Genomic DNA, 24281 nt, shown 5'->3' with positions numbered 1-24281 from the left:
CTTCATTGTGGTGCACGGGCTTCTCATTACAGTGGCTTCCCTTGTTGCAGAGCATGGGCTCTAGGCGCATGGGCTTCAGTAGTTGCGGCTCACAGGCTCAGTAGTTGTGGTGCATGGGCTTAGCTGCTCTGCAGTATGTGGGATCTTCCCGGACCAGGGATCGAATCCGTGTCCCCTGCATTGGCAGGCGGATTCTTAACCACTGCGCCACCAGGGAAGCCCCTCGTTCTTGCCTCTTATGCCAATGCCACAGCTGAATTCGCTGTCTCTGCCTAGTCTTTTTAGATGGATTAAAATTCCTCTTTGGCTATACTTTTATGTAACTCCAAAAGAACCAAATAAGCATCACTGCACTCACATCTGCATACTGTATAATTCATGGTCAAGTTATGATCTCCCCTGTACTTTCTAGTCCAGGCTCTTTCTTATTCAGGAGGAGTAAATAAGAGGCAAGGTGGATGCCACCACTGGAATACCTGTACTCCAATACCTCACTGCTGATCAGAAAAATCATTACCATTTTTAATTCCACCTCCCAGCAGGGCCAACATGTAGCTTCACTCAGACTGCCTATTTATATGACTCTACTAAGAACATTTTATGGTTTCCTGATAACCTGCCCCAGCTATAACATACCACAACTATAACAAATTTATTCTTAAAAGGAATAAGTTGAATTAATTTTTATTTAAAGACCTTAAAATGGCACTGTGCCCTCTAATTTGAAAGTCTATAAAAAAGAAAAAATAACAGTCAAAAGTAGATTTAAATTTGATATTCTCATTTGTGCTCAGTTGGCTTGATGAAGAAAAAGAATGTTAGGGAATTCCTTAAGAAGATCCAGGATTTTTTTGGTTCACCATCAAGGTATTTGTTGGCAATCAGCTAAGAGTCCAGTGAAATATCTTATAAAGACAGTCTTCAAGGAAGTGAAAATATATTGCACTTCTGCAGTCTACATCTTCTTTCTTCATTAGAAATATTATCTTTGACCTCTTCTTACTCTCATTCAAGATCTGAACTGGGTTACCTTCTGCCTTTCATATATTCTACTTCTGCTTAAATAATCTCCAAATCCTGTTTCACGTTGATATGTTTGCATACTACTTATGGTCATTATAAGAGTTCTGCATCTACTACTTAGTTCATTTTCACAGTTACTCTGTTAGTTTTTGTTTTGCAATACTACAATGTTCTAATTTTATAATATCCGTTTATCCTAAATCCACCAGAAAACAGAAGGTGGTAAGCGGTGCAGAGGGAGGAAAAATGCTAAATTTTGGCACTGACACTAATATGCTGTAATACAATTATTCTCTGTAACAAACCTGCTCAGTCACTGCCTCAAAATGCAAATGAACTATCGTTTTTCTTTTTCTTGATAAAAAGTGAAAATTTAGAAGTTTATACAAGGGGGACTTCTAGCATGTTGCTAATATTCTCTTTCTTAACCTAGAAGATAGTTCCAGGGGTGTTTTCACTTTGTGATAATTCACTGAGCTATATGTTTTGTTCTGTGCACTTTTCTGTATACATGTTATATTCCAGTATAAAAGAGTTTTCAAAAAGAGTTTATTATGTGGAAGCTCTATGCTGGCCAGAAAGCAAAACTAGATTAGAAAACAAAAAGTATCTAGAAATTATCAAAGTAAAGATAATTTCAGTTGTTGATCATTAGTAGCACTGCATGTCTTTGTACTAATTAATACTAATATACATAGAACCAGCTTTCACAAACAATATTTTAAATGCCAAAGTAACATTCAATGTGAATAACTTTTACAGAAAGCAATGTATTCAATAGTAAATATAAGAAAAGTTTCTTATCTTAGTCAGTTATGTCTTAGCAGGATATGTATCAATTTTCAAAATTTTCATAATTGATAAGATCACTGTAATAAATAAGAATGCATCTTAAAAGAAAAAACTTTTCCTTAAAGCTTTTTGCTGGTAACTGTAGTCAATAATATTGCAGTACTGTACATATTTGAAAGTTGCCAAGCGATTAAATTGTAAAAGTTCTCGTCACAAGAAAAAAAGTTTTGTAACTTTGTATAGTAATGGATGGTACCATTTTGCAGTACACACAAATATTGAATCATTATGTTATATACCTGAAACTAATATAATGTTATATGTCCATTATACCTCAGTTTAAAATTTTTTCAAGCTTTTTGCAAAGATAGCCTCTTAGAAATAATTTTGGCAAAGGCAAAGCAGTTTTAAGACATTCCTTTTATTAAAAAAAAAAAAAACTATAGTTCTATCCACAAAGGCCAGTTTGCACACATTATAATCTGAAGTACAGAAATGAAATTCAATTAGTTTTGCCTCTCATTTCAGAAATACAATCTCTCAAATATTTCATTCATTTAAAATACATAAAAGCTAAATTTAAAGTTTTACTGCTAGTGCACATGCCAAAAAGCCCTATGAGTAAGTCTAGGAGTTCTGAAAGCATAAAGTGTGTCCTCCTGCACTTCTGCTGAAGCTTCTTGGCAAAAAAAATTATTTTAAATAATTACATATGTATTAGAATATCCTCGCCATGCAGCAATGGTCTATCTAAGGCTAGAGTTACAGCAAGCAACAGTGTCATTTCAAGCAGGTAGCAAGTGCTTTTGAGATGCTCCTCCCACAGAATGTGAAATGAGAATATTTTATGATTTAAGGAGGAGACACACAAAAAAGTATCCTGTTTTATCCATTTCTAACTTTTAAAGTAAAATCCAGCTAAATGACTTAAGTGTAAGAGGAAAAGAAAATTAACACCTCATAAACAGATACTTTACATGTATTATCTGATTTTACCCTCATAATATTGAAGGCAGTATTACACTCCAAGAAAAACAGCTAATAGTCACAAAATCAGTCAAGAGAAGAGATGACAACTGATTACTGAAGTTGGGTTACCCCACTATACTATACTACTTCCATCCTAATTTTTCTGCCTCCTGATTTATGCTTCCACAGTATATTTCATCTGTAGTCAAAACTATGACTTAAGAGGAAAACAGAGAAAAATATCAATATTAAATTCTATATAATTAAATAATAATTTCACTTTTTGTTTAAAAATCATACCAATGTCTGAATGCCTAATAAATACCAGGTGCTTTACACTCATTACTCCTATCAGTATTTATTAATAAAAATGTACCAACATATATATACACACACATACACTCACCAGAACTCATTAGATCTGAAACATGATGTTAGGGCATGGTAAGAAAACAAACAGAAGCATAGTAGAATACTGATGTCTACTGCTTACCAGTTTTTCTCTGAATGTGTCTTTTCCCAGCTTCCCTGAAAGCAATAACAGCTCTGAAAAAAGCTCGGAGAACTGCCCAACGGAAAACAGCTACAGGATCAATTCCAATCATCCCAGAGATAAATGCATTCTTGCTACTTCTCAGAAGAGCTACAATGTCAGGGCGCATATGATCTGTATTTTTTTCCCGGAAATCCTACATGAAAAAAGTACCAGTGTTACTTTTGAAAAAATTATTAAACCAAGAAGCTAATGGGTGACGTATATGAACAGTGGTTGAATAAGGTTACAGAAGTGACTTCTGTTTTAGGCAGCTAAATGGACCAGATAGATATCCTCTACAAAGTCCCATCTGACCCTAAAACTATTTAATTCAATAATTAATTTAAATTAGAATGAGCATTCCACAATCTTATTGCAGCTTGTTAAACACTGATCAGGGAGAGACTCTCTACAGGACTATCACATAAAATGACAAGAGAGCTGAATAACAAAAAGGAGCCAGAAATGAGAAGACCAGGAACAGCATTTCAAAGGGAACACCTACTACCTATAGGTGGCAATGAGTTGAACAAGTTAGGAGAAAACCAGTAAGACCAGGGACTGGAGGATTCTTGGCAAGGGTGAGAGTGGTGGTAGAAGAATAAGCAAATAAATAGGCTATGTAGGCTATGTAAGCCTGAACTAGGAGTTTGGGTTTTATTCAAGTGTAAAGAAAAGCCACTGGAAGGATAATGACATGAGCTAACTGGTGTTTTATAAACAACACTGGTTGCTGCAGAGGGAATGAACCGTACAAAGATGGAAAAGGTAGGCCAGCTATTGCAGTATTCCAGAAGAAGAGCTGACAGTGACTTGGACTACACTGATGGTACTAGTGGAAAGGGAAAATGGTTATCATATTTGGGATATGTTTTAGAGGTAAGGACAAAGGACTTGCTGGTGGATTAGGGCATGGTGAGTGAATGAGAAAATTAGGTTAACACCTATATTTTGCATTTGAGCAACAAAGTGGGTAGAGGTACCATATACTGATATGGAGAAGACTAGAGAAAAGAGAAGGTATAGGGATAGAAAATGAGGATTAAGAGGTAAGTTTTGTCCAAGTGAAGCTTGAGATGCTGAGAATAATGATAATAGCAAGTAACATTTATTGAGAGGTTCCTAAGTGTATGGCACACTTCTAAGCATTTTTACATGTGTTGTCTCATTGAAGTTCATTTCATCACCTTAACAACTCCTTGAGGTAGATGATATTATTCCTATTTTATAGATGAGGAAAGTGAGTCATAGAAAGGTTAACTATCTTGGCCCCTATCACACAGTAACTGGAAGAACAGAGGTTCAAACTCAGCCACTTATAACCAGTATACTATGTCTGCATACAGACATCAAGTAGGCAGATGGATGTATTTGTCTAGATTCTTACAGAGATTTCAGAAAATGCATTTGGATATCATCAGCATACAGATTTTTAAAGCTGGATAAGATTACCTAAGGACTGTAAATAGCCAGTTAAAACCACCTGTCAATGGGGGTTGGCGATGACAGAACACAAGAAAATGGGTTTAAGTACCCACAGAAAGACAGGGAGGGCAAGAAGCTTAACACTCCTGGAAGAAGATCCCAGACTGATACGTACAGTCTAGGCATTTGACTATAACCACACCCAGATGGAAGGATTAAAACTTGGTGAGTAAATTACTCCATGTCGTTGCAGCGTCACAGAACAGCTGTAACTCAGAATTCTGTGAGAATCATGCCTAGTATGACGTCATCTACTCTCATGTCCAGAAGGCAGCTTGGACTTGTCCTATTACCTTTAGGGCTTTCCTTTCCTAGTAATTCTTGGTTCTCCTGAGAACAGGGGAAACAAGCCAGAAGTCTTGGTGCTTAGTTGGTCCCTAAGTACCCTTTGAGCAAACGTATATATTATAAAAGTTAGTAAAACTGAGTAAGAATTTTCAAATCAAATCACCAGCAGAGGGGCTTCCCTGGTGGCGCAGTGGTTGAGAGTCTGCCTGCTAATGCAGGGAGCACGGGTTCGAGTCCTGGTCTTGGGGGATCCCACGTGCCGCGGAGCGGCTGGGCCCGTGAGCCACAGCTGCTGAGCCTGAGCGTCTGGAGCCTGTGCTCCGCAACAAGAGGGGCCGTGATAGTGAGGGGCCCGCGCACCGCGATGAGGAGTGGCCCCAGCTTGCCGCAACTAGAGGGGGGGGCCCTCGCACAGAAGCGAAGACCCAGCACAGCCAAAAATAAATAAATAAATTAATTAATTATTTTAAAAAAATCACCAGCAGAAGCAAACACCTACTGAGGGCAGACAAATGTCAGGCATTAAGCTAAGCACTATACATAACTTATTTAATTCTAACAATTACTCAATAAAGTGGAATCAATTATAAACCACACTTTACTGATAAGTAAACAGAGAGGTAGAGAAGTTCATCAGAGGTCAAACATAAGTACCAGTAACAGGAACTAAAACATCAGTCTGCCCTACTCCAAAGATCATCCTGTCCTATTAATAACTATACCATAAAACCTAAAATTCAAGATTTCTTTTCCATGAGGACTGTCAAATGTTGATAGAGACCTTCCTTTTTCAAATGTAATGGTCTTGTTTCTCTGTCTTCATATTTCTAGATTTCTAAGTACATTTCATAAAATCACATCATCCTTGAAACTCTCTTCTATTGGCTTCCATAACAACACACTGTGATTTACTACTTACTTGTTGTGCAGTCCGTTCTCAGTCTCCACTGTTGGTTCTGTATTGAAAATTCTTAGGGTTTAATCTTGTGTACTCATATTTTTCCCTCGATCATCTTGTGTCAGTTGATCTTGACCATAATTATGACTTGAAACACTATCTAAATGATGAAGCCCAAATCTGTATTTCCAGCTCAAATATTTCTTGTTATGTCTGAGATTCATTTATACATCTTAAAGGTATCTCAAATTTGAAAGAAAATGCATGACTAGTATTGCTTATATGTTTGAAAGCACTCACCAGTGAAACCATTTGGGCCTGGAATTTCCTTTGTGTAAAGTTTTAAACTACTGATACAAATTATTTAACGGACGTAGGGTTTTCAGGTTTTCCTATATTTTCCAGTGTCAATTTTGGCAATGTATTTTTCATGACATTTTCCATTTTATCTATGCTGTCAAATTTATTGGCAAAATAAGTTCATATCTTTTTAATATCTGTAGTGTATGTAGTTAAATCCCCTTATTCATTTCTGCTATCTGTAATCTGTGAATTTCTTTTTTCTTTCATTAGTTATTTTCGATTACCTTTTACTTATACAGTCTACCCTTGAACAACATGGGGGTTAGAGAGGCCGACCCACCCGTGCAGTTGAAAATCCCGTGTAACTTTATAGTTAGCCCTTTATAGTATCCACGGTGCTGTATCCATGGATTCAACCGATCGTGGATCACGTAGCACTACAGTACCTATTTATTGAAAAACACTTGTGTGTAAGTGGACCCCCACGTTCAAACCAGTGTTGTTCAAGGGTCAACTGTATTATTTTCTGTTATCCTTTCAAGGAACTCACTTCTGGCTTTGTTAATTTCTCTCCTGTATGTCTGCTTTCTATAATATTGATTTCTGGTCTGCTCTTTATTATTTCCCTCTTCTAATTTTGGGGGTTTAATTTGCTGTTCTTTCCCTAGTGTATTTTCAACCAGTCTTCCTTTCTAACATATGCTTTTAATGCTATCGCTTTTAATGCATCCTACAAATTTTGATATGTTGTTATCTTCATTAATGTTCAGTTTAAAATATTATCATTTTAATTGTGATCTGTTTTTTAACTCAGGCGTTATCTAGAAGAATTTTACTTAATTTCTAAACACCCAAAGAATATCTAGTTATGATATGCCAATTAGGTCAGTTGTTTAGTACTGCTGTTCAATTGTTCTGTTTTTATTGATTTTGTGTCTGCATATTCTGTTGTTACTGAGAGATACGTATTAAAATCTACAACTTTGATGGTAAACTTGTCTAGTTCTACTTTTGCTCCCCTTTTGGCTTATATAATTGAACTGAAGTCATTAGGTACATACAACTTTTGATATGTCTTCTGTTGAACTGGTCCCTTTTATTGTTATGAAATGTGCTTATTTATCTCTAATAATAATTCTTGTCTTGAAGTCTATCTTGTCTGATAATAATGTAATTATACCAGCTTTCTTTTAGTTAGGGTTTGCCTGGTGTGTCTTCTTCCCATCCTTTTATTTACTTTCAACCTACGTGATAATATGAATGAATATTTTTTTGTTTTTGTTTTAGACTGTATTTTAAAATTGAGATATAACTGACACACAACATTGTTTAAGGTGTACAAAATACTGATTTGATACATTTACATACTGCAATATGAATACCACTTTAGAGTGAGCAAACACCTCCATTATGTCATATAATCATCATTTTTTTGTTTTGTGGTAAGAACATTTAAGATCTGGTCTCTTAAAAACTTTGAAGACAATGCTATAATCACAATGTTAACTATAAATACAATGTTTACTATAATTACAATGTAGCACATTAGATCTCCAGAATTTAACTGCAGGTCTGTATCCTTTGCCAGCATCTCCTCAATTCCCCCACCCCCTAGTAACCACCATTCTACTCTGTTATTCTTAATGTTTGTTCTAAAATCTGTTCCTTCCTGTCTTTTCCACCTCAGGAAATAGCACCTCAAATTCACCCACCAGCTATAGCCAGAGATCACTTACTTGGAATTCATCAATAAGGTTTACTGACTGTACCTCCAAAAAATATCTCGTAATCATCTAGATCTCCTCCATCTCTACTGCCATCTCAGTGGTCCAGTTTACCTTAACATTTCACCTCAACTATTTTAAAAAGCTATCTAATTCATCTCCCAGCTCCCAATCTCTCCCTCTGCTATTCCTTCTCCTCCAAGAAATCAATCTTTTAAAAACACACATCATATCCTCTGCTTAAAAATCTTTTCATGGCTCCTCATAATAATATCAACAAAAACCAAATTCCTTTAACTTGGTCTAGAAGGCCTGAAGAACTAACTTGCTGTCCATTCTCTGAATTCATTTCATGCCACTATTTTCCTTGATCACTATAATCTAGTAACACTGACCTGTTTTCAATTATTTTAACATATTAAATTCTGTCCTATCTCATGGCCTATAATATTCACCATCCCAACCCCTCACAAAGGTAACATTTACTTCAGCTCATCTCTCAAATTTTGAGTGTCTCAAAGAGGTGTTGATGGATCCACAAATTCAAAATCCACTATTTCACTACTTTCTCTCACAAAACCCATTCATTTATTTATACACATAACCCCATTTATCTAAATTAAACACACACACACAGATATGTATATGTGTATACAGAGCCAGGAACATGTCTGCTAATTTCTCACTAGATCATTCTGAACACCAAGCACAAGGTCTGACATGTGTTCTGTGTTTAATAAATATCAGTACTTCCTGAATAAATGAATCAGTGATGAATGAATGAGTGATCTTAATTCTGACTCTCACCTCAAGATCCAGGAGAAAACGTATTGCTCCACAATTCTCCATATCGTCACTGCATTACTTAGAAACTCTCTTAAACGGCAGGCTTAAACATCAAGTGGTTGAAGCGTAATGGGCTCATCAATTACAAACAAAAAATGGGCAAGGGCTTCCCTGGTGGTGCAGTGGTTAAGAATCCGCCTGTCAACGCAGAAGACACGGGTTCGATCCCTGGACCGGGAAGATCCCACATGCCGCGGAGCAACTAAGCCCATGTGCCACAACAACTGAGCCTGTGCTCCAGAGCCCGCGTGCCACAACTACTGAAGCCCGCGCACCTAGAGCCTGTACTCCGCAACAAGAGATGCCATGACAATGAGAAGCCTGCGCACCACAATGAAGAGTAGCCCCAGCCCAGCCCCAACAATTATAAATACATATGCACCCAACATAGGAGCACCTCAATACATAAGGCAACTGCTAACAGCTATAAAAGAGGAAATCGACAGTAACACAATAATAGTGGGGGACTTTAACACCTCACTTACACCAATGGACAGATCATCCAAAGTGAAAATAAATAAGGAAACAGAAGCTTTAAATGACACAGTAGACCAGATAGATTTAATTGATATTTATAGGACATTCCATCCAAAAACAGCAGATTACACTTTCTTCTCGGGTGCACATGGAACATTCTCCAGGACAGATCACATCTTGGGTCACAAATCAAGCCTCAGTAAATTTAAGAAAACTGAAATCATATCAAGCATCTTTTCTGACCACAATGCTATGAGATTAGAAATCAATTACAGGGAAAAAAACGTAAGAAACACAAACACATGGAGGCTAAACAATACGTTACTAAATAACCAAGAGATCACTGAAGAAATCAAAGAGGAAATCAAAAAATACCTAGAGACAAATGACAATGAAAACACGACTATCCAAAACCTATGGGATGCAGAAAAATCATTTCTAAGAGGGAATTTTATAGCTATACAAGCCTACCTCAAGAAACAAGAACAATCTCAAATAAACAATCTAACCTTACACCTAAAGGAACTAGAGAAAGAAGAACAAACAGAATCCAAAGTTAGCCGAAGGAAAGAAATCATAAAGATCAGAGCAGAAATAAATGAAATAGAAACAAAGAAAACAATAGCAAAGATCAATAAAACTAAAAGCTGGTTCTTTGAGAAGATAAACAAAATTGACAAACCATTAGCCAGACTCATCAAGAAAAAGAGGGAGAGGACTCAAATCAATAAAATCAGAAATGAAAAAGGAGAAGTTACAGCAGACACCGCAGAAATACAAAGCATCCTAAGAGACTACTACAAGCAACTCTATGCCAATAAAATGGACAACCTGGAAGAAATGGACAAATTCTTAGAAAGGTATAACCTTCCAAGGCTGAACCAGGAAGAAATAGAAAATATGAACAGACCAATCACAAGTAATGAAATTGAAACTGTGATTCAAAATCTTCCAACAAACAAAAGTCCAGGACCAGATAGATGGCTTCACAGGTGAATTCTATCAAACATTTAGAGAAGAGCTAACACTCATCCTTCTCAAACTCTTCCAAAAATTGCAGAGGAAGGAACACTCCCAAACTCATTCTATGAGGCCACCATCACCCTGATACCAAAACCAGACAAAGATACTACAAAAAAAGAAAATTACAGACCAATATCACTGATGAATATAGATGCAAAAATCCTCAACAAAATACTTGCAAACAGAATCCAACAACACATTAAAAGGATCATACACCATGATCAAGTGGGATTTATCCCAGGGATGCAAGGATTCTTCAATATATGCAAATCAATCAATGTGATACACCATATTAACAAAATGAAGAATAAAAACCATATGATCATCTCAATAGATGCAGAAAAAGCTTTTGACAAAATTCAACACCCATTTATGATAAAAACTCTCCAGAAAGTGGGCATAGAGGGAACCTACCTCAACATAATAAAGGCCATATATGACAAACCACAGCAAACATCATTCTCAATGGTGAAAACTGAAAGCATTTCCTCTAAGGTCAGGAGCAAGACAAGGATGTCCACTGTCACCACTATTATTCAACATAGTTTTGGAAGTCCCAGGCACAGCAATCAGAGAAGAAAAAGAAATAAAAGGAATACAAATTGGAAAAGAAGAAGTCAAACTGTCACTGTTTGCAGGTGACATGATACTATACATAGAGAATCCTAAAGATGCCACCAGAAAACTACTAGAGCTAATCAATGAATTTGGTAAAGTTGCAGGATACAAAATTAATGCACAGAAATCTCTTGCATTCCTATACACTAATGATGAAAAATCTGAAAGAGAAATTAAGGAAACACTCCCATTTACCATTGCAACAGAAAGAATAAAATACCTAGGAATAAACCTACCTAGGGAGACAAAAGACCTGTATGCAGAAAACTATACGACACTGATGAAAGAAATTAAAGAGGATACCAACAGATGGAGAGATATACCATGTTCTTGGATTGGAAGGATCAACATTGTGAAAATGACTATACTACCGAAAGCAATCTACAGATTCAATGCAATCCCTATCAACTTACCAATGGCATTTTTTACAGAACTAGAACAAAAAATCTTAAAATTTGTATGGAGACACAAAAGACCCCGAATAGCCAAAGCAGTCTTGAGTGAAAAAAACGGAGCTGGAGGAATCAGACTCCCTGACTTCAGACGATACTACAAAGCTACAGAAATCAAGACAATATGGTACTGGCACAAAAACAGAAACATAGATCAATGGAACAAGATAGAAAGCCCAGAGATAAACCCACGCACCTAAGATCAACTAACCTATGACAAAGGAGGCAAGGATATACAATGGAGAAAAGACAGTCTCTTCAATAAGCAGTGCTGGGAAAACTGGACAGCTACATGTGAAAGAATGAAATTAGAACACTCCCTAACACCATGCTCAAAAATAAACTCAAAATGGATTAGAGACCTAAATGTAAGACTGGACACTATAAAACTCTTAGAGGAAAACATAGGAAGAACACTCTTTGACATAAATCACAGCAAGATCTTTTTTGTTCCACCTCCTAGAGTAATGGAAATAAAAACAAAAGTAAACAAATGGGACTTAATGAAACTTCAAAGCTTTTGCACCACAAAGGAAACCATAAACAAGACGAAAAGACAACCCTTAGAATGGGAGAAAATATTTGCAAACAAATCAACGGACAAAGGATTAATCTCCAAAATATATAAACAGCTCATGCAGCTCAATACTAAAAAAACAAACAACCCAATCCAAAAATGGGCAGAAGACCTAAATAGACGTTTCTCCAAAGACATACAGATGGCCAAGAAGCACATGAAAAGCTGCTCAACATCACTAATTATTAGAGAAATGCAAATCAAAACTACAACGAGGTATCACCTCACGCCAGTGAGAATGGGCATCATCAGAAAATCTACAAACAACAAATGCTGGAGGGGGTGTGGAGAAAAGAGAACTCTCTTGCACTGTTGGTGGGAATGCAAACTGATACAGCCACTATGGAGAACAGTATGGAGGTTCCTTAAAAAACTAATAATAGAAATACCATATGATCCAGCAATCCCACTACTGGGCATATATCCAGAGAAAACCACAATTCAAAAAGACACATGCACCCCAATGTTCACTGCAGCACTATTTACAATAGCCAGGTCATGGAAGCAACCTAGATGCCCATCGACAGACGAATGGATAAAGAAGATGTGCTACATATATACAATGGAATATTAGGCATAAAAAGGAATGAAATTAGGTCATTTGTTGAGATGTGGATGGATCTAGAGACTGTCATACAGAGTGAAGTAAGTCAGAAAGAGAAAAACAAATATCGTATATTAACGCATATATGTGGAACCTAGAAAAATGGTACAGATGAACCGGTTTTCAGGGCAGAAATTGAGACACAGATGTAGAGAACAAATGTGTGGACACCAATGGGGGAAAGCTGCAGGGGGGTGGGGGTGGTGGTGTGATGAATTGGGCGATTGGGATTGACATGTATACACGGATGTGTATAAAATGGATGACTAATAAGAACCTGCTGTATAAAAAAAAAAAGAAAAAAAAATAGTTTCAACATATTCATTTGGAGTACAAGCTCACAAATACCCAATGGTATATGAAGACATGAAGCCTGTCAGCCCTAATGGATGTAGAGAAGAGAAAAATTCAACCAACTACATAGATAAACTAGTGGGTTTAAGATGTACTGATGGTAACTATTCTTTCAGATCTAAAAAGGCTATTACAATTATGTAATAACCTATATGGGAACCATTTTGCTGTACACCTGTACATGTGCTGTACAACTGAAACTAACACAACATTGTAAATCAACTATACCCCGGTATAAAATAAAAATTAAATTTAAAATTAAATTTAAAATAAAAATTAAATTTAAAAAAATTAGAAAATAAAAAACAGAATATAAATAAATAGGCTATTACATACAGAATGGACTGAAATCAATTTTAGCTGCAGGAGGAAACAAACAAAACCATCTTCTAATGACAGTAGAATACTGTAAAGTAGAGTATGAATTTTTAGTAGTATCCTTAAACTATCTCCCACTGTTATTGACCAACTACAAAGAGGGTAGTGTGACAGGGATGGGGATATAGTTAAGAACACTCCTCTGCCCTAAAGGCATATTCAGTGAGAAATTTACTGACCTTTACCCCGTATTTCACTTTCCCAGCATAATGCTTTATGATAAAAGCAGGCTCCATCACAGCTGGAAATTCAATGTAAGAATTCTCTTCATGTTGATGCTTAAATTTGTCCAGCAGTGTTTGATTTGTAGCCTGTGGAAAGCTGAATTAAAAATAAAAACAAAAACACTAAAGAAAGATGCAGCAGTTAATACAGTAGTTTTTTAAAATACATTTTAATTACATTTCCATCTAACACACTTAGCAAATTACAGAGAGTTTTCACTTAAATAAATTCTCATAACAAGCTGAAAAATGAGTAAAACAAGAATTGGTATTCCTATTTTGTAGATGAGAGCTCAAAAGTTGTGATTTGCCTAACTCACACTTTGCAAGTGGCAGAAGTGAGAAATTAACTCAGGTCTTTGGATATTTAGCTTAGGTCACAGTGTGCTGCACTACCATAAAACCCAAAGAATAATAAAAACCAAATCATATGTTGTTAGGGGTCAAGAACTTGTAGTAAGGGAATGATCTCTCAATTTGGACAGGTCCTTTAAATCACTGTCATTTTTTGTTTTTTCTTCATGTATGAATTAAGTAGTAATTTTCTTACCTACACCAGTTACTGTATAGCTTTACATTATATCTATGATTATTTCAAATATACATCAATGGGTTTATACTCACTGATGAGCATTTCATATCTGGGAATCATTCAAATAATATTAAGAAGTAACTACATAATAGTAATACAGGCATATAAAACTTCAGAAGAGAAAGAAATCTCTAGTTGGGAACAATGGAAAGGTTCACAGAGGATAAAGGAGGCAATTAATTACGAGCTAGATGTTAAAGGTTGGGTAGGAGTTTCAAATACAGAAAATAATCACTGACAAATAAAAAGGACATGGCAAGTTATCTTTCAGAGAATAGTTTTATTTAACAGTAGCTGAAATAATGAAAAATAATGTGACATGAGATTGTAAAGATGCTGAATACGATATCTAATGCGTAAAAATTATTCTAAAATTACAACGAAAATGGTTAATTACATAGTACGAATTGGAATCAGGAAGGAGAATGATCTCTGATGTCAGACAGTCATTGCTTAGATTACCAATTCTGTCTGTGACCTTGGGCAAGCTAGGTACAACCTTCTTTAAGAACTGGTTTGTTAATACATAAAATGAGTGAAATGAGGTAACAGAGTGCTAGTAGAATTAAACACTAGTTAAAAACACCTAACACTAGCTGACATCCTATAGGGATGATATAAATGTTACCTACTTTTTTATGTTGCCAACACTGCCATTTTCCTAGTCAACTAGGCCTGCTTTTGCATTCAAATACTATCCCATCTTCAAAATATCTCCACTATCTAGGCTCTTCCTCTCCTATCCAGAACTCTCAGCCATTCTAGAATGGATTACAACTCTTAAACAATTTCAGAGAGTACCGCAACAGCCTCTACAGTAGCCTCAGCGATTCTAATTTTACTTTGTTTCATGTCACCAAACGGAACTATCAAAATAAATTTTCCTACAATAGTGCTTTAATTGTGTGCCTCTCCTACTCTGGAAAACTGGAATCCAAGCTCCTAAGCCTAGACCAACCCAACCTCTGCAAACTTACCACTCACTCCACAGCAGAATGCTTCTTTTCAGGAAGGATGCTCACCTCACTGTCTCTAGGTAAAAGTTTATTTACCTTCTAATCCTCTGAGTAATCAAAAAGCTTATGATTTGTTTTTCTCTTACTTTTGAATGGAGAAAAGAAATTTTGAAAGGAAGGAGGACAGATATGAGAACAATTTTTATTCCAAACAAGGAAAGATGGAAAGAAAAACTCTCCACATGTCCTGCATTCAACAAACATTTGTGGATACATACTACATAACCAAGCAAAAGGGCTTGGAACAGAGTCAGAGCGGACATTGTGCATTTCAAAGCTCTTCATCTAGTGTTCCCCAAAGGCTACCTGCAGGGGCAGCCTTAGAGTAGTGTTTCTTTGCATATAAGAAGTACCTCTGGGAGCTTTCAAAAATACCAATGCCTGTACCCCATCTCCTGTGAGTCTACTGAACTGATGCTAGGCTGGTGACACATCAGTACTATTTAGAAGTTTCCCCAGGTAATTCTTATGAACAGGCAAGACCGATAAAATGCTGTCCTAAATGAATGCTCTGATCTTAACTTCAGTTTGTTAAAATGCAGATTCTGATTCAAGAAATCTGGGGTGTAGGACTTCCCTGGCTGTCCAGTGGTTAACACTCTGCACTTCCAGTGCAGGGGACATGGGTTTGATCCCTGGTCAGGGAACTAAGATCCTGCATGCCGTGCGGCCATAAAAAGAAAAAAGAAAAAGAAATCTGGGGTGGAAGTATGAGATTCTGTACTTCTAACAACCTTCAAGGTGCAGCCAGTGTTGCTGTCAGCAGATCACACTAAGTACTATAGAAAAGATTGATAACACTCTTAACTTTGCTTACACCATTCCTCCTTTCTAAATTCCACACTGCATCCTTTAGAATCTAGTTTATAACATTTGAACAGCCAGTAGATAGCAAAGACAAGATTAAATAAGACTTCTAACTTCCAATCCATGCATCTAAAGCACTACAAACACACTGAATGAAGCAGGAATACCACTAAGGATATATTTCATGTAATGTATTCCCTACAGAACAAAATATTTTTAGAGGAAAAATACTCAAAGTGATTCCCAAAACAGCTCTTCCTAAATGAGACTAATTTATTTTCAACCTCTCTTTGTAGGTACATGACAGAGGGAAAATATTTCATGCCTTTGCATCTTCTGGAGTGTTAAAGCATAGAGACAAAGCTGGTCCATTTACAAGGGGAGGTAATAATAGGACTGACGGACTGACTTACAAAGAAAGGAAAGTAATATTATGCTTTATTAAAAATTTTTATGGAGAACTAATATAAAAGCATAATCCAAGCGATAATTAAGAGGTTATTCAGTCCAATCTCCTACCTACAATAATACCCTGACAGATGATACAAAATAATTACTAAAATGAGAAATTTTATTACTTTATGAAGCAGCTGCTAATCAGCTCTAATGATTAGAAAGTTCTTCCTTATACTGAGCCAAAGTCTGTCTTCCTGTAATTTCTGGCCATGTGGCTTAACCTCAGAAGCTCTTGGGTAACAGCAAAGAGGTGATATTCTCTTCATGGGGTAATATTTACATTTATGTGAGGTACCAACTGACCACGTAAAGATGGTCTTTATACAATAAGATGTGCACTCAATGAAATTTTGCTTAAAGAATAACAGATCAGACAAAACCCCTTTGCTCTATTCATGTTTTAATTATATATCCACTAGCTCATTTGCTGCTCACAATCACCAAAAGATATACAGCACACAGCATTATAATTTATCATCATCATTTCCTTTTTGCATGCAAGAAAACTGAGGACCAAAGATATTAAGAGATTTGCTAAGCGTAGTTAATAGAGTTGGAATACAACCCTGAACTTCTGACTCTACAGCCTAAGTATTATGGTGAAGCAATACAGGACAATACTTCAAAACACACGCTTATTACTCTGCTCTCTGTATCTACGTGTTTGTTTTTGTTTGGTTTATTCATTTATTTTGTTTTTGTTTGTTCATGAGTTTTTTATATACCAGAGGGGATGGGGCAGGGGGGAAGGCAAAATTGGTAAAAGGGATCAACTGTATGGTGACAGATGGAAAATAAATTTTTGGTGGTGAGCACACTGTAGGGTATACAGAAGTAGAAATATAATGTTGTAAACATGAAACTTATATAATGTTATAAACCAATGCTACCTCAATAAAAAAGGAAAACAAAAGCTCAGGTTAAAAAAAAAAATAAAGCTTAGTTAGAAACACCTGGAGTCCAGGTATTTGAATTTGAATATTTGAGTTTGAATCTCAAGTCCATCATTTACTACATATATGATCTTTTCCTCGAATGCTTAAACTTTCTTGTTCTTTTACCATAAAATAGCTCAAACAAAAAGAACTGCTTATCATTTCAATATCTACCATAATGGGTCTCAACACTAAATATCAAAAATCACCTATGACGCTTTCCAAAATAAAATACACCAGAAGTAAGGTATGCAGGCTGAGTTAAGAACTAATAACCTTACAATTTTATAAGAGACAATGTATGTTTCAGGACACATAGAGCAATACAAGAAACTTTCACGACTTTGGACATAAAATTAAAATATTTTTTGTGTTGGCTGCATTTTAATTCATTTAGATTAATGGAAATAAATGTGATAGACTGGCGATAGAGTGGGTAGATGTAACTGTTAGCAGTCTCCTTTCCAATATATTTTGCATTCTGCCATATTACTTTATAATTCTATGTAGCAATTCTGTGTTTATGGCATATTAACAGGGTGACATATAACTTACCATACATACCAGGATATTCTGAGAGTAAAAGTAGGCACCTTTAATAACTAAAGTGAACAACAGGCATAAACTTTAGATTGTCCCACACAAACCTGGTATATAGTCATCCTATGATAGTAAATGCTTAATTTTATATTGTAGTTTAATGAGTATAATATTAAGCTAGGAATCAGGTGAACTAATTCAATTTCTAAATATTTTACTAAAGAGCAACAGAAAACCAACACACACTTCACCACTTTGGTTTCTCCAATTCTAGATTTGCCATCTCTTAGGACAAATAAACTATAAATAATACTTTATAGAGCACTGGGAACACTCTGGAGGATGCTATCGGAAGCTTCATTTCTGAAGCATACGTATAAGTTTAGTATATTGAACAGTGTTATCAAGGGATGGCAAATATCTAGCATATGTTGCCACTTAAAACCTGTACAGCCATGGCAGATATCACGAATCTATTATTATCTTCTCTTCTGCAAAACAGGAAAACTGCAAACACATCTCATATATAAAACTTTTTTTTTTAAGAGCACTGAATAGTCAAAGATATTAAATTGAGCTGGTAAGTTAATGGGCTTTATGTAAGTTATACAGTCTTAATTTGGTACTTGTAAATAGCACTAAGCAGGCCTTCTACCTATAATACTCCAAGAGTTAAGACAGCAGAAGGATTTAGAAAGACCTTTTTCTTTTACAATCAGTTAATTTACCACGTAAAATTGCTGTAAATGATAATGTGTACAGATTTTTCTGTTCAAATATTCAATTGTAAACTTCTTGTTAAGACTGTTATCTATTGCTTTTGTATGGAATGACACTGCAAAAATAAAAAGGACCTTCTTTAACTGGAAAAAAATACTTTTTTTAAGTTAATTTTTATTGGCATCTAGTTGGCAACTAGACGCCAATAAAAATTAAAAATAAACCCATTCTTAAAACACACATACACAAACTTAATTCAAGAAGAGAGGAACACAAAACAAAAACAAAAAATAAATATAAACCAACAAATCTAACATCAAAGTGACTCTGTAGAAGAAATCTGGAAAAACACAAGGAAGAAATGAGTTCTATAGCGAAGTCCATCCAATTTTCTTAGAAACACACAAACACACACAAAAAGGGCATACATGGGAAACTTTGGCTCTTTACTTAATAACGTTAAGAAGAAAATGTAGGGCTTAAGAAGACATGAAAAGCCCAAATGGCCAATAACAAAACTGAAAAGAATCATACTCACTTGCTTTCTTCATCCAAAAGATGGAGCAGGCCTGTTGGTTTCTTGCTAATAAGATTTATGCAACAGGTATTATCAATATAATCTATATTGTGCCAGCTGATACCTTCAGCTCTATATTCCTCCTAGGAAATAACATATTAACAATATATTCATCTTGCAGAAAATAACATGAATGTGAGAATAAGGACTAAAAAGCTTTTACCAGGATTAAAAGAATAGTTTAAACTTTTCTCTTTTAAATCACTAATCCACACAATGGAAGAATGTATAAATTTCACTTGTATAAAATCTCGATATAGGCTATGTCTGTTTTCTTTTAAAAGTACATGCAACCTAGCACAGGGAGATCAGCACGGTGCTTTGTGACCGCCTGGGGGGGTGGGATGGGGAGGGTGGGAGGGAGGGAGATGCAGGAGGGAGGAGATATGGGAACGTGTGTATATCTGTAGCTGATTCACTTTGTTATAAAGCAGAAACTAACACACACACACACACAAAAAAGTACATGCAACCAAATTTTCTGGTTAGAATCCTATTTGTGATTCCACTCAGATGAGAATTTAGGGCTGGATTTGTTTTAGCCACACTATCTGATGACTGCACTAAGGAAAAATACAAAATGAAAAAGCCTAATTTCTCCCACACGACTCTAAGCCATCAAAAAGAACTGCTGGATCGTCAACAATGAATTTAATGAAACAATGTCTGGGAAAAGTGGAAAACTATCACCTCCAGTGATCACTGATATAAATCATATGGAATTCATACACACTGAACTTCGGCAAAATAAAACTCTTACAACACCTTTCAAAAGGTGGGGGCAGGGTAGTTTCCCAAATTTCAAGACTAAATAACTCAAAGCTCACATACTAGCAACTATTCAGAACTCTCTTATGAAGCCCCCATTGGTCCTTCCTCAATCTCTACACTAGGAAATCTTCTTTTATTCATCTCTGTGATGCTTTTACTTTTAAACTGTCAGAAAGATGCCCCTGAGAACAAAGAAGTTACGTTTCTACATTGCACTGATATTTAGGCACCAAATAAATATCCTGTTCATCTGATGGTTTTAGTATTCACTGATTACACTTGCATACTTCTCTACAAATATGCTGGTTTTGTGAAATAGTGATTTTGTAATTTTATCATTCTTTCCGTATTATCATTATCCTGTAAAGAAAAAGTGGACCCTACTATAAACTACAGTCATTCTAATTGGGAAAGGTAAATGCTTAATTCTTTCCTCGTAATTAACAATTTCACAAGTAAGTAATGCTATACAAAGGTCACCCCCAAGCAGTGGTAAGAAAGTTTTTTCCCTATTCTTTTTCATAGCATGGATAAAAAGCATACTAAATTGTACAAGCATATGGATTTTTATAGACATTACTAGCAGTCCAAAATCCCTTCTCATCCCCTTTTCCCAATGATGATTCAGACCCTCTTGCCCAAAGTTAACTATTATCCTAATTTCCAATACCACTGATAAGATTCACCTGTTTATAAATATTATATAAATAGAATCATATAATACATATTCTTTTCATCTGGCTTTTTTTCTTTTACTCAACATTATGTTGTAGGATGCATCTAAAGTTCATTCATTTTAATTGCTGTAGGGCTGGGGTTGTGGAGTACAACATTTGCTCATTTATGCATTGTCTAGGCTGCTTTCTCAATGTAACAGCAGAGCTGAGACCATACGGCCCCCCAAACCTAGAAGACTGATTTGTCTGGTCCCTTTACAGAAAAAGTATGCCAAAATCGGCTACGGAGATTAAGTCTCAAACTTTAATATACAACAGAATCATGTGGAGAGCTTGTTAAAAACAGAAGCCACAAACCCAGAATTTGTGAATAAGTAGGTATAGGGTGGGATCCTATATTTGCATTTCTAAGGAGTGCCCAGGTGATGTCGATGGTACCAGTAGGGGTAGGAGAAGAACAACTCTTTGAGAACCAATGCTGCAGAGTATTTATATACAATGTATTCACCTATTTATATACTATTGATAGACATTACACTTATTTCCAATTTCTGGCCATTAAAAATAATGACATCATGAACATTTCTGTATAAAACTCTTGTTGAACATTTATATACATTTTGAGAGTGAAACCACAGGCTTATAAACTACACATGTATAACCTCAGAAGATACTGCCAAACAGCTTTCTAAAGTGGTTGTACCAATTTATGCACCTACCACCAGTGTATGGGACTTTCCAGTGCACAGTATTTCTCTAATACTTGTATTGTCAGTCTTTTCCATTTTAGTCATTCTGGTGAATGCTTAGGAATATTTAATTATGTTTTTAATTTTATTGTCCCTAATAAGTGAAAAATCTTCTCCTATGTTTACTTCCCATTTGGATGTCCTCACATGCCTGTGTTCCTGATAAAAATTCTTAGAAAACATCCTTGCCTTGTTCTCAGTCTTAGGGGGAAATCATTCAGTCTATTTCCATTAAGTTTGACATTAACTGTTGGTTTTTTTGTAAATGCCCTTTATCAGGAAGTTCCCTTCTATATGGTAGTTTGCTAAGGGTTTTGTTTTGTTTTTAACAAGAATGAATATGTAAATTTATCAAATGCTTTTTACATTTCTATTGAGAGCACCATGAATTTTTTCTTTTGTTAATAGATGAATTAAATTGATAGGTGGTTAGATGTAACAAGCAACAGGAAAAACACCATTTGGTTCTGATGTATTATCCTTTTATATATCTTGCTGGATATATATTTGTTTAGAATTTTTACATCTACATTTATGAGTGAAATTGACAATTTCCACTTCTAATAATATCCTTCACAGATTTAGAAATCAATGTTATCCTGGCCCCCAAAAATGTGTTGAGAATTGTCCCCTTTTTTTCTATTCCACATAAGAATTTATGTCAAACTGAAAATAATTCTTTCAAAGTCAGCGGAATTCATCAGTGGTGCCATTTTGGCTTACAATATTCTTTATGGAAAGGTTTTTAATTACATATTCAATTTCTTTAATAGTTATAGAGTTAAACTTTGTATTTCATCTGTGTCAGTTTTAAAAAGTATTTTCTCGTATCATTTAACAAGGCTTACAGACATGAAGTTGTTTAGTGTATCCTACTATCTTTTTAACATGTGTAGGATACACAATGATGTGGTCTTTATCATTGGAATTCTGGCTATTTATATCCCTCTCTTGTCTCTCTCTCACACCAATTTCTTAAGGGTTATATCAATGTTATTAGTCATTTCAAAGTATTACTTTTCACTCTGTTGATCCTCTCCCATAATATATGTTTTCACTTTTATTTAATCATCTTTTTTTTTCTTTATTATTTCCCTCTTTCCACTTTCCTTTGGTTTAGTTTGCTGATCTTTTTCCAATTTGTTAATCGTTGCTCTTCAACCTTAAAATCTTCTAACAGCTATAAAATTTTCCTCTAAGTAAATCATTAGTCACACTTCTTTAGTGACTCAAGTGCACCTTTAGTCACAAGTTTTAATATGTAATATATTAAGTTCAATATATTTTCTAATTTTTTTCAACTTCTAGGCTATCTAGAAATTCATTACTTAATTTTTAATCATAAAGTATTTTCCAGTTATCTTCTTGTTGTTGGTTTCTGATATAAATTCATTATGGTAGTGAGATCTGTGTGATTTCAAAACTGTGAAATTTGACCCTTGTTTTATGGTCCAGTATATAAGCAAATTTTGTAAATTTGCAGTTATCTATATATATCAGATAAGTATTTGCCTTAAAAATCTTCTATATCTTTATTTGATATAGGCCTCAGACCCAGGGAAATTGGCATTCTGACATAAAGGGCAGGCAGGACTAGGTACCCTCAAAAGCACCCACCCAATTCTCTGGGTGCTTTACATCTTCTGTATCCTTACCAATTTTTTGTCTGCTTGTTCTATCAGCTATTCAGCAAGGTATGTTAAAAATATTCCACTAAAATTGCAAATATATGTTTGTCTTTAGTTTTATCAATTTCTTGTTTTATATACTTTGAGGCTGTATTATGAGGTACCTATAAATTTGGAATTGTATACTTTCTGATGAACTGATCCTTTTAGTATTATCAAATACTCCTTTTTTTATCTCTAGCAATGCTTAAAGTGTGATACTAATACAGTTATATCAGTTCTTTTGTTTTTGTTAAGGCTTGCTAAATCTTTTTCCATCCTTTTACTTTTAACCTTTCTGTATGCTTATATTTAAAGAGTCTCTCTTAGAAGGAGCGATTTAGTCTTATTTTATATTCAGCCTGAGAATCTTTGGCTTCTAGTTGGAGTAATTAGTCTATTTATATTTAATGCAATTACTGGTATTTGTGGGATTAAATCAACCATCTTACCATTTGTTATTTGTCCTGCTTTCTTTTTTTTTTTTTTTAACAAGCAAATTGGATCTTAGTTTCTTTTTATTTATTTATTTATTTATTTATTTTTGGCTGTGTTGGGTCTTCGTTTCTGTGCAAGGGCTTTCTCCAGTTGCGGCGAGCGGGGGCCACTCTTCATCGCGGTGCGCGGGCCTCTCACTGTCGCGGCCTCTCTTGTTGCGGAGCACAGGCTCCAGACGCGCAGGCTCAGTAGTTGTGGCTCATGGGCGTAGCTGCTCCGTGGCATGTGGGATCTTCCCAGACCGGGGCACGAACCCGTGTCCCCTGCATTGGCAGGCGGATTCCTAACCACTGCGCCACCAGGGAAGCCCTGTCCTGCTTTCTTGTTATTGCTTTTATTCCTCTTTCTTGCTTTCTTTTGTATTACTAGAGTTGTTTTTACTTCACTTGTTTCCTATATTAACTTGAGAGTTTTATATTCTTTTATTACTTGGTGGTTATCCTAAAATCATAAGACACATTCTTAACTTACTAATGTCTAACAGAGAAAAAAACCTTCTATCACTTGGCATTTAATACAAAGATATTACAATACCTTAAATTCTGTATCCTTTCCTGAATTAAATGCTATTGTACTCACATGTTTTAGTTCTACACATACATTAAACCACAAAAGACATTTTTATCTTTGTCTAATTTTGTTAAAATTCATTTAGATTTACCCACTTTTTTACATTGTTCATTGCTTTTCATTCATTCCTGCAACT

At 35.4% G+C, this 24281-nt stretch overlaps 1 protein-coding gene across 11 annotated transcripts in view; it reads right to left on the bottom strand.

The window, feature by feature from the left end:
• Positions 1-24281, bottom strand: part of MYO9A (myosin IXA) — a 281728-nt gene that overhangs the window by 158099 nt on the left and 99348 nt on the right. For all 11 annotated transcript variants that reach the window (XM_036842812.1, XM_036842813.1, XM_036842811.1 and 8 more), the window contains 3 exons: positions 19175-19296; positions 13526-13667; positions 3278-3473 (listed from right to left, as the gene is read on the bottom strand). In XM_036842812.1, coding sequence (XP_036698707.1) covers positions 3278-3473; positions 13526-13667; positions 19175-19296 — 460 coding nt within the window. The remainder of the gene's footprint in view (positions 1-3277; positions 3474-13525; positions 13668-19174; positions 19297-24281) is intronic.

The sequence above is a fragment of the Balaenoptera musculus genome, chromosome 2 (assembly GCF_009873245.2).
Source record: "Balaenoptera musculus isolate JJ_BM4_2016_0621 chromosome 2, mBalMus1.pri.v3, whole genome shotgun sequence".
In the NCBI taxonomy this organism is placed as follows: Eukaryota; Metazoa; Chordata; class Mammalia; order Artiodactyla; family Balaenopteridae; genus Balaenoptera; species Balaenoptera musculus.
This window is presented reverse-complemented; position numbering and strand designations above follow the sequence as displayed.